General features: G+C 29.2%; 1 protein-coding gene across 2 annotated transcripts; it reads right to left on the bottom strand.

The window, feature by feature from the left end:
- Positions 1–305: 305 nt before the first annotated feature.
- LOC107454847 (uncharacterized) lies at positions 306–13,392 on the bottom strand. 2 transcript variants are annotated; one of them, XM_087162761.1, is made up of 6 exons: positions 13,083–13,392; positions 10,554–10,606; positions 7,018–7,122; positions 3,967–4,014; positions 2,794–2,850; positions 306–1,244 (listed from the first exon to the last, which is right to left on the bottom strand). In XM_087162761.1, the coding sequence occupies exons 1-6, from the start codon at positions 13,084–13,086 to the stop codon at positions 1,194–1,196; spliced, it is 318 nt and encodes a 105-aa protein (XP_087018887.1). In that variant the 5' UTR covers positions 13,087–13,392; the 3' UTR covers positions 306–1,193. The 2 variants fall into 2 exon arrangements, with proteins under 2 accessions (XP_087018887.1, XP_087018886.1); XM_087162760.1 differs by lacking the exon at positions 13,083–13,392 and adding an exon at positions 11,790–12,035.
- Positions 13,393–13,691: the final 299 nt, after the last annotated feature.

Raw genomic sequence — 13,691 nt, forward strand, 5'->3', positions numbered from 1 at the left:
TAAATGATTGAATTTATGTAGCAGGTAAACTTAATAATAAGGAATTGTGAAAAATATTTTGATATTCACATTTCAAAAGGTAAGGATTATTTATTCTCACAAGAAAAAGATAGCAAGTAATAAAGTTACGTTCACTACTAACATTGATTACCACGATTATATTCATTATCATTATTTAATCATTATTTATCGTAATGTACGAGCCCAAGTAATTATGATTAAATTTAATCATAATCTAACGAGTCAATTAATAAACCAATAATTTATTTGTTGCCTAGTTTAAAATCTTAAATGCAAGCAATATGATCATAAATAAAAGTATTATTTAATGACAGTAGGGATAAATGAAATCATAATTTCAAGTGATCTTGATTATATCATAATCGTGGTTGTAAGTCATTAATTACTTTTTAACACAGTGCGTGGATTGTATGTCTAAATAAATTCCATTGTTTGTTTTACTAAATAAAAATTTTAAACACTGTATGTAAGTTCAATTATGAAGTTAGATACCTTATGATACTTTAAAAAATTAATACATTGAATATTGTATAAAATTTAAGAAATAATTGAGTTGATTTAATATATTTGTAAGGCCGGGATAGCCTGGTTGGCAGGACGCAGGATTCGTGAGAACGGTAGTTCAAATCCAGGCGGCCGAATACTCCCTATTTAGTAAATGGTGAATATTGCAAGTTAAATTTGTCTGGTCACAAAGTCCTCCATGTTCCCATAACAATCTATGCCTCTATGGGTGCTAAATCAATCGTTCTCTGGTTCAGGTCAAAATTACGATCTGTGGATGTATGAATGGGTTCACTTTATAAACGGGTGTGGCAGAAGTCGAATTCTTTGAAATAGATGGCGCCACTGGAAAACAAGAACAATCGCACCCCCTCTGCCTTAATGGCGACGACTACAACAATATACTTGTAAATGCGTTATCATTTTGGCTCTTTTACAATGTTCGTCGTTACTTTGCCTTAGATTGCGATTCTCAAACTGACGCATTTTATAAAAGTATGTGAAATCTACAAAAAAAAAAAACCAAGCATTTGTTGTTTAAATGTATTAATATTGTTTTTTCTCTCTCCGAAAGTAACCATATGTTAAATATTTTAAAGGTAGAACTGTTGAAATTCAAGGTTTGCCTTATGGAGCAACATTTTTGTTCGATGTTAGCATTTGATTCATCAGCATTTTCCTTCAGCATGAATTCTGTTGTAATAATTCATAACGCATTCCTAAAATAAAATAACATAAACGTAAAAAATATATAGAAAATGTCAATTAAAACAATAAACTACGTATATAGAAATGATTTTATTTCGTTTTTATCTATTTTTTTTTAAAAATTTTTATAATTTTTAGATGACAAATAACAACCTCGTATTACTGTTTGAATAGCTGTGTAAATACGATAGTGCAATTATTATGGAAAAATTTTATTGTTTCCATCCTTTTAGTTACCTATTAACATTTAAAAGTTACTGAAATCTGCCAACAGAAAATATTGTTATAATCTAATCATAGTTTAAATGTGCCAGTAAGTGAGGATAATTTACGTCAGCACTGTGCTCGGTGCGATCCCGGTACAGAATTCATATCGATCAGCCATCGATTTGATTAGAACCCTTGTCACCGGATTGAAAGACGAACGCTCTATCCCCTGAGCCATCACGGATCAACTTTCATTACATATTTAACTTTATAACTGTCGTTGAACAGCCGACCCAATTTTTGGGTTTGCGACGGCTAATGTTCAAGTCCGTAGTCTTGAAATTTTCAACCCAATCCAGAAGACAAGTGAACTCCTGGATCAAGTATTGGGAAAAAATTTACCTTCGTGGAGGACATTTTGCTGGAACTAACCCGAAATTCGTTATATGGAGAAGAAAAACCACGCAAACCACCCACGGTTAGCCTGACGGAAAGGGGACACCAACCCAATATCCGTTTTTCCCCGAGGATATTTATGTCAGCACTGTGGTCGGTGCAAGCCGGATGCGGAGCTCATATCGACCAGCCATTGCTGGCATTCGAAACTTGTTCATCTCATTGGAAGGTGAACGCTCTATTCCCTGAACCATCACGGCTCTACGCCCCATACATGTTAGTTTTACTAAATGCGTGCTTTATTGTCATATCTCTGTAACGTTTTTGCAAATCACAACATTTCTGACAAAATTTTAAAATTTTAAGATAAACCTTATCATTAAAATAAGTTTTTATCTTTCTTTATTTTCAGATAGATCAATTAAATGAAAGTTACTTTTTCAAAATCAGTGGATCATGAGTCCTTAATTGTGGAATATGCTTGATCATAAAAAAAAAATGAGTTACTATTTCTTTACTGTGGGGTAGTAAAAACTTATTAAATACAATAATAAATATCTACATAAATATGCAAAGTCTTTTTTTCTTATTCGCACAATACCAGTAATGCGTATAACTACAGTAGGTTAAACGTCACTGAAGCAAAAATAATTCATTGAATTTTCACGTCCTCTTTAAGCGGAACAATACCAAAAATTGACTTTCAAAACGCATAAAATTCTGATTTCTTCGTATAAAAAATCTAATGCTCGCATGAAATAGTCTAATAATCCCTAACTGAAGTTTGATTGTGATCATATGTGTGATAACTTTATTCTTATTACGTTCTATATAAAACGAGCCTTTCTGATTCTAACATCTCATATTACGTCGTGTACGCACTAATACATATTAAATACTTATTCAATAAATAAATATAAAAATATTAAATTATTTAAAATACCAAGTGATACTCACATTCATGTCTGTTATTTGTTGACATGAAACAGCTTGCATAAAATCACCACACGTGGACTAAAAATATATAATTTTTTTTAGAGAAAAAAAAATATATTTCTTCAAAATATTATAAAGATAATTTATCTACCTCCTCCTGAATTTGCAAACTTATTATAATATATATATATATATATATATATATATATATATATATATATATATACATAAAAACATGCCCAAATCTTTGGCGATAAAAGGTTTCTAGAAGAAGGCATGGTTGACTTCAACAACTGACTTAAACCTATATCAAGAAAGAATACAAATTTTGCTTTTTCCGTCTTATTGTTTTGATATATTTTGAATAAATGTTTTTTTCTATTTCTTTCTTTCAAAATGTTATTTCTAATTTTCAAAAATGATCGTCTTTTAAATAAACAATTACTTCATCCTGATATTTCTTTTCCTTCATCTTAAAATATTAATAATTTTATAGAATGATTGGCTATAAAAGTAGTGTAGATTAATCATCATATTTCTTATATCTATACATAACCAACAATGTTTTAAAACAATGTTAACCTCTGAGCGTTCGTTTAACTATCTTTATAAAACAGCGAAAACTCTCTATGAGTTTGAATCTAACGGCAGGTAGTTAGACTCTATTATCGTTACATATAATCACTTTCCAATATAATTAGGAGTATAAAAATAAATCCTTGAATTATTTATAATTAAAAAAATGCTGGTGTAACAGACAAGCAGAAATTATCTTGTCTTTATACACTTTAATTTAGGCGTATTTTTTGAAGTGTACTTTAGACAAAGCGTGAAATGCCTGTCTAAATGAAAGAATAGTGAGCTTCATTTATTGAAAATTCAGAAATATTACTTTCTAAAACATAAGTGCTGCCACAATTATTTCCCGTAACAATCACAAACCAGAGTAAAATTTAATTTTATTGCAATTTTAATAAATATTTCAATTTATGTATTTCTTATTATTATATTGGTCGTATGCCCAAATAAATCTATAGCTTAAGATTTTTCTATGGAAATCTCATTTATACCAATTAAATGTTTTTATGAAAACCAAAATATCAAACACTTTAATTTCTTGTTTTTTCTGCAATATACATGTATAGTCTTAAAATAGTATTTAAACATAGAAAATTAGTAACAACGAATACTTACTGAATACTCATCTACTAAGGCCTGCACAAGTTCAGTAAAAAGATCATTCTTAAAAAGAGAAAAATATGTTAGATCACCGCCATGTTCTCCTCCATATTGCATGTAATTGACATGTATATATATATATATATATATATATATATATATATATATATATATATATATATATATATATATATATATATATATATATATATATATATATATATATATATATATATATATATAATTTTATATTCATTATTACAATTTTAAGTTCATAACGAAGAAAACAAAGAAAAGTAAGAGACAAATGAAAAAGGGGGGGGGGGAATAATAAGTAAAAAAATAACAAACAACAATTTATTTAAAAAAAAAAAAATTTTTTTTTTCTTTGTTTTCTTCGTTATGAACTTATCTAATGAGTTCTGTTTACTTGCAGCTTAAGCGGAATAAATGAAACTTATTGTTTTCCTTAACTTTCTTCGTGTTTTCTTGTTTTTATTTATTTGTTATATATATATATATATATATATATATATATATATATATTTTCTTTAGTAGCTTGTTTCTTTATCCAAATCTTCCTTATTTTTTATTCTAAACAAAACGTTCTTTCTCACACTTTAATATTCGCATCTTGTCTTTCAATTTATTGGCTTACAGTTATGCATTAATTAACATTTTATAGTTTACCCTTTACTAACCGTGCAGACGATCTTTTTTCCCTCGACGTTTTTAACAGACCAATTATAATAACTAAGATTTCCCTTATTCTCTGAAACTTTAGGAATCTTTAAGGATTTATTTTGCAAGATTTTCCATAACGTTTATTGAGGACCACTACGATTTTGTGACACTTGGAAGCAAGCACTTCATGAATATTTCTTATTAAATGATAATCATGTATAGCATTGTGCCTGAAACCCCAATCCCTGCTTATTGCCACCTCTCATTGTTATTTTTTTTTAAAGAAGGCATATTGATAAAATGCTCGTTTCTTAATAAATAATAAAAAAAACAGTAGTAAAAGAGCTCCGGCGCCTACACTTTGCTGAAGCTGAGCAGTTGAGAGGAGATTCCAAGGAGAAGGCTCCGCTGCTGGGAGAGAACAAAAAAAAGGAAGTCCCGCTACTAAGGATGAACGCTTTTAAATTTTGTTTTCGAATTCTGGTTTTTAATGTAGCAGCTTTTCAGCATTTGCAAAAATAAAAAAAAAGCGGTAGTTCAAATTTACTAGAGTGATTCTTCTACAAGATTGCGGTTCAGCTGTAAATTCAAAATTTATTTAGATCGGTGCTCTTCGAAAGTGATTTGTGGTGAAAAATATTATTATGTTTATCAGTGAAATTTCGTGAGCAAATGATTTCTAAAAATACTTTACTTTTGTTTTTACTAAAATTATTTTCAAAGTATTTTAATACAAGGTGATAACAGTGGATAGACTAACGATAGTGGATAGTCTTTTAATGCGTTTATCTCAAAATCAGTGTTTTGCACCACCTTACACACGAAATCTCATGTTGTGCTTAAAATTATTGTCCACAACTTCTTTTGAGTATTAATGATAATAGTACACGTGTTCTGAAATACTGACTAACAAGGGAAACTAGTGAAGTGCGACTCGTCTATTTTGAAATAAGCTAGCAGAATGTGTGCCTTGTGAAGAATAATTTTAGAGGGCAACATTCGTTTCGGCCCATAGAAGGTTCAGTGAGAGATAAAAAATAATTCAATATGTAGAAAAATCGGTATTTTATTACTTCAATGCAGACTATTAGTTATTGTAATTATCTCCTACTCCAATTAATCTTGTGGTACTTTCACGTTCTATATAATGCATATTTATTGTCAAAATTGATTTCGAAAATTTTATATATATGTAGTTTTTCAGAAAAACCTGTTAGGTTAATTTTTAAAAAAAATTGACATCAAATTTTTTAATTTTTTTTTCAAAAAATTTTCCGAATTAATTGGAGTATGTAGTTGCAAATCAATTAAAAAATTAATAATTGATTAATAATAATTAATAATAGTTAATAATATTAATAATAATTAATAATATTAATAATAATTAATTAATGATTAATAATTACTAATTACTAGTTAATAAGTGATAATTAGTTAATAATTAATTAATAATTATTTAATAATTATTTAATAATTAGTTAATAATTAATTATTAGTAAAATAATAATTAATAATTAATTAATTAATTTGCTTATTAATTTATCAATTAGCAAATTAACTAGTTAACCAATTAATTACACATTAATTGGAGTATGAGACAATTACAATAACTAATATTCTGCATTAAAGTAATAAAATACCGATTTTTCTATATATTGATTTATTTTTTATCTCTCACAGGACCTTCTATGGGTCGAAACGAATGTTGCCCCCTAAAATTATTCCTCATAAGGCATACATCCCACTAGTTAATTTCAAAATTGGCGAGTCACACTTCCCTAGTTTCCCTTGTAAGAGAAGAAGTGGAATTTCTTTTTTTATGCGCGGTTTTTCGAAAAGACAAGTGCATTTAAAGTAGTAAATGCACTTCAAATGCACTACTCAATAGTAAATGCACTTGATTTTAATAGAATAGTTCAAAACATAGTTGATAGACTTCTAAATAGAATCCTGAAATGATTTCTTGTTTAGGCTATGAAAGGCACTTTATACTGTAGACGTTTTTATAATAATAAAATTTATCAGTTTTGTAAACTTTTTTAAAATTTTTTTTTAATGGCGGGCACTAGGGGTTTGTCCCATTGGCCACAGAAATGCCAGAACTGCTACTCTCTTCTCGTTACCCAGTGGGCATCTGTGGCAAAGCCATGGCGGTGGAGCAGCGTCACCCACGTCACACAACCACAAATCCGTTTACAGGGCGGGTCACATTTACACAGAGAGGAAAGGACATAGAACACACACAGAGAGAGAAAGAAACGTCCATGCCCTGAGCAGGATTCGAACCCGCCGCCAATGGCTCCGCAGTCAGACACGCTAACCACTCTGCCACCTGGTCGGCATTTTATGAATTGTCGTAAAAATGCAATTTTTACACCATACCTTCTTTTCCTCGGTCATGGCACAGTAATCTATAAATATTGCTGGTATGTCTGGCCACTCATTTTCGGCAAAAGCTCCGATATTCTTCACTAATTTCTCAGCTTTCTGTCAAAAAAATTATGTTAAGCCTTAAATATTTAGTTAATAGTACAGTGAAAGAAAAAATGTATCACTCTAAATAGCTTAAATGCTAGTGATGAGATTTTCACTTTCAAAAATTCAAAATTAAAATTGAGAAAGATTTGATTAAGATGCAATGATTAAACTGAAAACTGTTAATTCTTTAGTACTAATTAATTTACGAAATTAGGTACAAAAAATTACCTCCGACTAAAGACATTACTTTATTTTTCAATTGATTTGAATTTTTGACTCTCAAAATTGTAAGGGTTGTAATGGACTTCTGGAAAATATTTTTTCAATTTTTTGGTCTGGGATATGAACGAAATTTGTGGCAGCTACTTATTAGTTTCAATTTTTGCGTATTTTTAAAAGAATCGAAAAATTACAAAAATCGTTTTTATAGTAAAATTACTATTCGTTCTAGTAAAAGTAATAATTCGGTCGCCATTTGAAATAGCATAACTATTTTGCGGCCTAAATTGGTAATGTTAATTTTACTTCTTGCGTATTTCTTCTTGCGAAACTTTTTCAAACAAAATTATAAAAATTGTTTATCTCCATGTAAAAATATTTTTAATGACTATTTATAGTATAACTACTTGTATAACTATAGTATAACTATTATCATTTTAAGGAAAGTAATTTGATATGGCAAAATTCAAAATTCGAACGAAATCGGTAGAATTGATCGCGAGATATTGAATTTTCTTTATACGACTTTCCTAAAATTTGATTTTTCAGGAGCTACTCGACCGATTTCGCTTACATTTTTTTTATTTTTACGAATAAAATTGCAATTTCCTATAATTTAAATTTTTTTTTACCTTTAATTAATAACTAATTAATGACATGAACTAATTTTTGACTGAGCAAATTTTATAATTTTGTGCATAATTTTCTTTATTTGCTTGAAAATTTTTCCGATATGGAGAGATGTGCAAAGCGCAAAATAAGGGATTAAAAATTTGAACCGCTCTCCTGTCCGAAGTTTTTGGATTGTGGCGTCCCCTGTATTCTTAGGATCAGGAATTCAATTCTGTAAAAAAATTAATGTTTATTCGAAGAAAACACGTCTTTGTGTTTAATTTCGTAACTTAAAATATCATTTGTACCAATTAATTATCATATTTGAAGTTAGCCGATGTTAGACTTTGTTTTTGTATAATGATTGAGGATGCCCAGATTATCACGCGCTCGTCATATATAAGTCAAAAACGGTTAAAGCAGTCATTTTCACAAGCATAAATGTCGTTTTAAATTGCGTTAAAGAGATCGTAATGTGACTTTGATATCTATATATATATTTCTCTTACACGGCGACAAAAAGAGCTTCATTACAATTCGCCGAATGGCAACGCTAGAAAATCGACCAATGATTGCTGCTAAAAATTTCACATGCCAAATCTAGTTGAGGTGGCTCAACATATAGCGCTTTTAAAAACGGAAACTGAAATAACCAGAGAGAGCATTCTCACCAAATGTGACCTCTTCCGAAATGTGACCTCTTCCCTATCAGCTGCGGCAATCTCATACTATTAAGCTAGGCAGAAATGAGTAGTCTTTGTCGATGGATTTCTATTTTAGTATTTTGTCGAAAGGGCTTTTTTTCACGCAAAGTTTTAACCTTTTTAAAGAGATATCAGTTTTAGAAATTTTATCTTAAGATTTAATACTATAGCACATTTCCAATAGGTTTTACGAATTACATGTCATTTATTTGAATTCAAATTTATTTTAATGACTTAGTATTTACTAAAAAGGTGTAATTTTTTTAAAAAAAAAAGTTGTTATATGGATTTGAATGATTGCTTTGATTTCTTAGAATTTTGTGCATTTGTAATGTACTTAAGTTAGTAGCGAGCGAAGCGAGCTTGGTTAGCGAAGCAAACCATATAAGATTGCGTAGCAATTTTCGGGGGTTGGCTTGCGTTAGCGAGCTGGGGGCTCAGCCCACTAGCCACTTTATAGTGTAATATAGCATGGAAGTCTCTATAACTACCCTTACATAAAAAGAAAGTGTTTTTGAAGTTGACACAAGTAAAAAAAATTACACCTGAGGTAGAAAAAGAGGTTATGTTTTGCTCAAGAGAAAAATAAGAAGAAAAATGTCTGCATCTTGAGTATTATACGAAACAATGGAAGTTTTAACAAATATTATAATTACAAAACTCTCTATGAAAAAGCAAATTTTTTCAATATCCATCAAATAGGCCGTTTGTGAGCAACACAAACTATCTTTAGAATATTACCAATTTTAGTTTCGTCAATTTTAAATTTGCAAAGTTAGCCAATTTTCCTGAATTTATTTTAAAGTGGGAAACTCTACAAGTTCTTTATTCTGTACCTTGTCATCTAAGTAAAGATTGCAACAAAGAAACTACCAACTTGTCTACACTCTGACATTTCAGAAACTGCGTGTAATAAACTATCTCAGTGCGTGTTCTTTCTGCCAACACTAATCAACCCAAAACAAACATGCCTAAAATTTATATGAGGAAAATGCTAAAAAAGCTAGTTGGTAAAATTTATTTAAAATCTTATGTTGATATCTACACTGAAGAGCCAAAAAAACTGGTATACCTGCCTAATATCATGTAGGGCCCCCGCGAGCATGCAGAAGTGCCGCAACACGATGTGGAATGGATTCGATCAATGTGTGAAGTAGTGCTGGAGATAATTGACACCATGAATCTTCCAGGGCTGTCCATAAGCTAGTGGGAGTAAGAGGGGGTGGGGATATCTTCCGAACATCACGTTGCAAGGCATCCCAAATATGTTCAATAATGTTCATGTCTGGGGATTTTGGTGGATTTCCGATACTCACGGTATACTCGTGAATTGGTCGTGCGTGAAAATACAAATTTCATTGCTATCTCGGAGATGCTATCTCCCATCTCCCGTGTGCCGACTATAACACCACGTTCAAACTCACTTAAATCTGTATAACCTGGCATTGTAGCAGCAGTAACCGATCTAAGAACTGTGCTAGACACTCGTTGTCTTACATACGCGTTGCCGATCGCAGCGCTGTTCTTTGATTGGCTCCATACCCCTTTATTTGCATACTCATGCCTGTACCAGTTTTTTTTGGCTCTTCAGTGTACTATAGTATGCTATTATTTAACTTGGAAAAAGGCTAATACTTTATATACAAAATATAATTTCATTATATGTATTGCAAGGTATTCAAATTATTAAAAATAACCTTTTCTAACTATTTATGAAGATATTTGAAATAAAAATCAAATACTTAAGCTTATTTTCTAATGAAAGCAATGATCGTTTTACGTAGATAAAAATGTCTGCTGTTTTAGTGTTATAAACTTCAATAAATTAAGATTAATCATAAAATGTTATGTTATATATTCCCACAAATTTGTCTTCGTACACAACTTCAAAATAAATAATTTTACCTCCTTTGGTGCCATCTTTACACAAGCACTAAACTCATCATCTCGGTCCTTACCTAAAATCAAATTGTTTTCGTGTTAGAGAAAAAAACAACAACATGACATTTTCGAAAATAACCCAATTTCCGATTTTTGGGTAATTCCTATTTAAGGGCTAGTTTTCCTTTTCTTTTTTCAATTATTGATTCTCAAATTTTTTTTTTAAATTCCTCATTTATGTATTTAAGATACTGTTTCAAATTTTTCACTTCTAACTCCCAACGCCTTAGCGCTCAAATGATAAATTAGGGTTGCTTTTCTGACCATTTGTCGCCAAGTCACTGCGTCGGTTCTCCCACAAATAATGTCGATTTGCTGGTTTTTCCATTGAGTATTTAAAAGTTAATAGATTTGGCAATATAAATGAATGTTATAAATTTAAATAAGAATAAAATATGACTTTTTTTTGGAGAAATCGCAATTTTTTCAAAAATGACACTTAATCGTTTCTTCTACTAAGATTTTTTTATTTAGATATGTTTAATCAAACATAGCATAGTTACTAAACTAATTAGTTTATAATACTACTAGCTATTACTAGAATATGGAATACTGATTAGTTGATATATTTTAAACTGATTAGTTTAAGCAAATATAGGCGTTAAATCTGAAAAATAAATATTTTTCGGAATGAATTATATATTTACAATTAAATATTTACAATTATATACATTACAATTATATATTTACAATTATATATTTACAATTAAATATTTACAAGTTAATAGAATGAAGTAGTTCATAAAAGCTTTAGCTGCTACATTAAACTAATTAAATTTTCTCTTATTAAACAAATTAATAATTCTAATAAAAACAATGTTTCACCTAGAATGACACAGATGAAAGTGGTTAGCAAACGAATGGAACACTGTTGTGTTTACGTTCAATTTGTTTTCTGTCCACTAGATTTGCGTTCACTAGATTGAAGAGACACGAGGATAGTAAAATAAAAATATGTAACCGGAAGTTATAAATACTGAATTTGGATAATTAAGTTAGGAAATTTCAGAAAAAAATTGAGAAAAGTATACTTTGTTGAATTATAAAGGTAAGTGGAAGCATAGCTTATTAGAAGTATGAATGCTTTACTTTGCATTACGAATTGTCTCTTAGGAAAATAATCCTTTTTTAAACTCATACATATAAGGTATATTAATTCTAGCACATGCGTTTACGATTTGAGCATAAAAATATTCTCACCCTCTGATGTGCATTTAGTCCATTCCATGCAAGCTTTAAAGTACTCGCCATCACCTACATCGTCCGAATTTGAAGGCATACCATTGACAATAGTCAAAACAACAACAGATAATATTGAAGTAATTAACATCTTAGCATCAATGATAATTTACCAGTATTATTTTACTATCTAATACTTATATAAACTAAATTCAATCAGCTTTAAATATGTAAAAATTAGCTGTTTAAACAATAAAACGTGATCAAAACTCATTGTGGATTGACTGAATAGTTAAGTTTTGTTAAAAATAATACAAAAATTGTTTGATGCGGAGCTCTATTTCCCTATTCTTTATTTAAAATTTTGGATTTTAAAAAAAAATAATCTGAAAGGTGAACAATACCACTATTGAGATATTTTTCTGATCAACATAAAATATGTTTATTTTGATATTGCAGATTTGTTTACATGTGATGAAATATAATTGAATTCATTTCATTCTCTACATTTCATTACAATACAATCTATATATTTCTTTTTTTATTTCTTTAAGGAAGCAATATTGTTCTTTCTACATGCTACTAAAAATTTTTTAAATTGAAATTTTTACTCTTTTTTACTTCTATTTTCCGGTTTTTTTCCTTTTGAAGGACGCACAGTTTATTAAGCTTTTGTTATGTTTAATTTGTTGATATTGTGGATAAATAAGTATTGAAGGGAAAGCACATTATAATATCACGTATACAACTATTCAAATTGTTTTTGCTAAGTTCATGTAAGAAGAAAAAACCCAGTTAAGTTGACGTCAGAGCGTGCTTAGATCAGATTTAATTCAGATAAAAAATTGTCCATACTATATTTATAACATTCAAAAGTTTTAATTTATTATTGAAATAAATGCCTTATAATAAATATTTATTTTCCTTGAACTTAAGTAAATTTTTTCCACAACATTTTACTGCAATGAAACCGAAATTTCTATAATTTATGCTGTGCTAATACATATTATAGTACAGTAATAAAGTATATAGTATATGCATATAGTATAGTAATAAAGTTAAAAATTTGAGAACTTGATTCTGAAAAACCTAAAAAGTGTAATTTACTGAAAACTATAAAGGTAAATTTCATAAAGAGAAAGCAATGAATACTTTAAAAATTTCTGTTTTGAAAAAGTCATTTTTTTTAAAATTTGAAACCTAGTCACTGAAAGATTTTTAAATTCAAAAGTATAATAAAGTGCAAGTACATTTTATTAGAACTATAATTGTACTTCCTTGTTTTATGAATAGCCACTTAGGGAAATTACTCACTCATATTGATAAAGTACAATATTCCAGTGCACGTGCTTGAGATTTAAGCATAAAATTATTCTCACTCCTGATGTGCATTTAATCCATTTTGGGCACGGTTTTAAGTGTTCACCAGTACCGGCATCGACTGAACTTCATGACACGTTAAAACCATTTACAAAAGTCAAAACAACAACAGTTAATATTAAATTATTTAGCATCTTAACAACAGTGATTATTTACTGTCTTATTTTATAATCTAATACTCAACTCAGCTCAATCAGTTTTAAATATGTAAAAATTAACTGTTTAAATAATAAAACGTTCTCAGAATATATTGTAGGTAGAGCGAATTGTTAAGTTTTATTCAAAAGAATATAAAATTCGTTCGAGGCGGGCTCTTTTTTCCTATTCATTTGTTCGGAACTGTGGATTTCAAGGAAAATAAGAAAAATAAACTTTACAATTTAACTATCCTTTTAAATAATATATAATATTATATAGTTTATTTTAATGCAGATGATGATACATGTTTTTATTCATTTCATTTAATGCGTCTCATCACAATACAATGCATGCACTCATTTCTCATTTCTATTCTTCATTTTAGATACATTGTTAAACATTTTA

Source organism: Parasteatoda tepidariorum, chromosome 5, assembly GCF_982258835.1.
Source record: "Parasteatoda tepidariorum strain Cologne lab strain chromosome 5, Ptep-v5.0, whole genome shotgun sequence".
Taxonomy (NCBI): domain Eukaryota; kingdom Metazoa; phylum Arthropoda; class Arachnida; order Araneae; family Theridiidae; genus Parasteatoda; species Parasteatoda tepidariorum.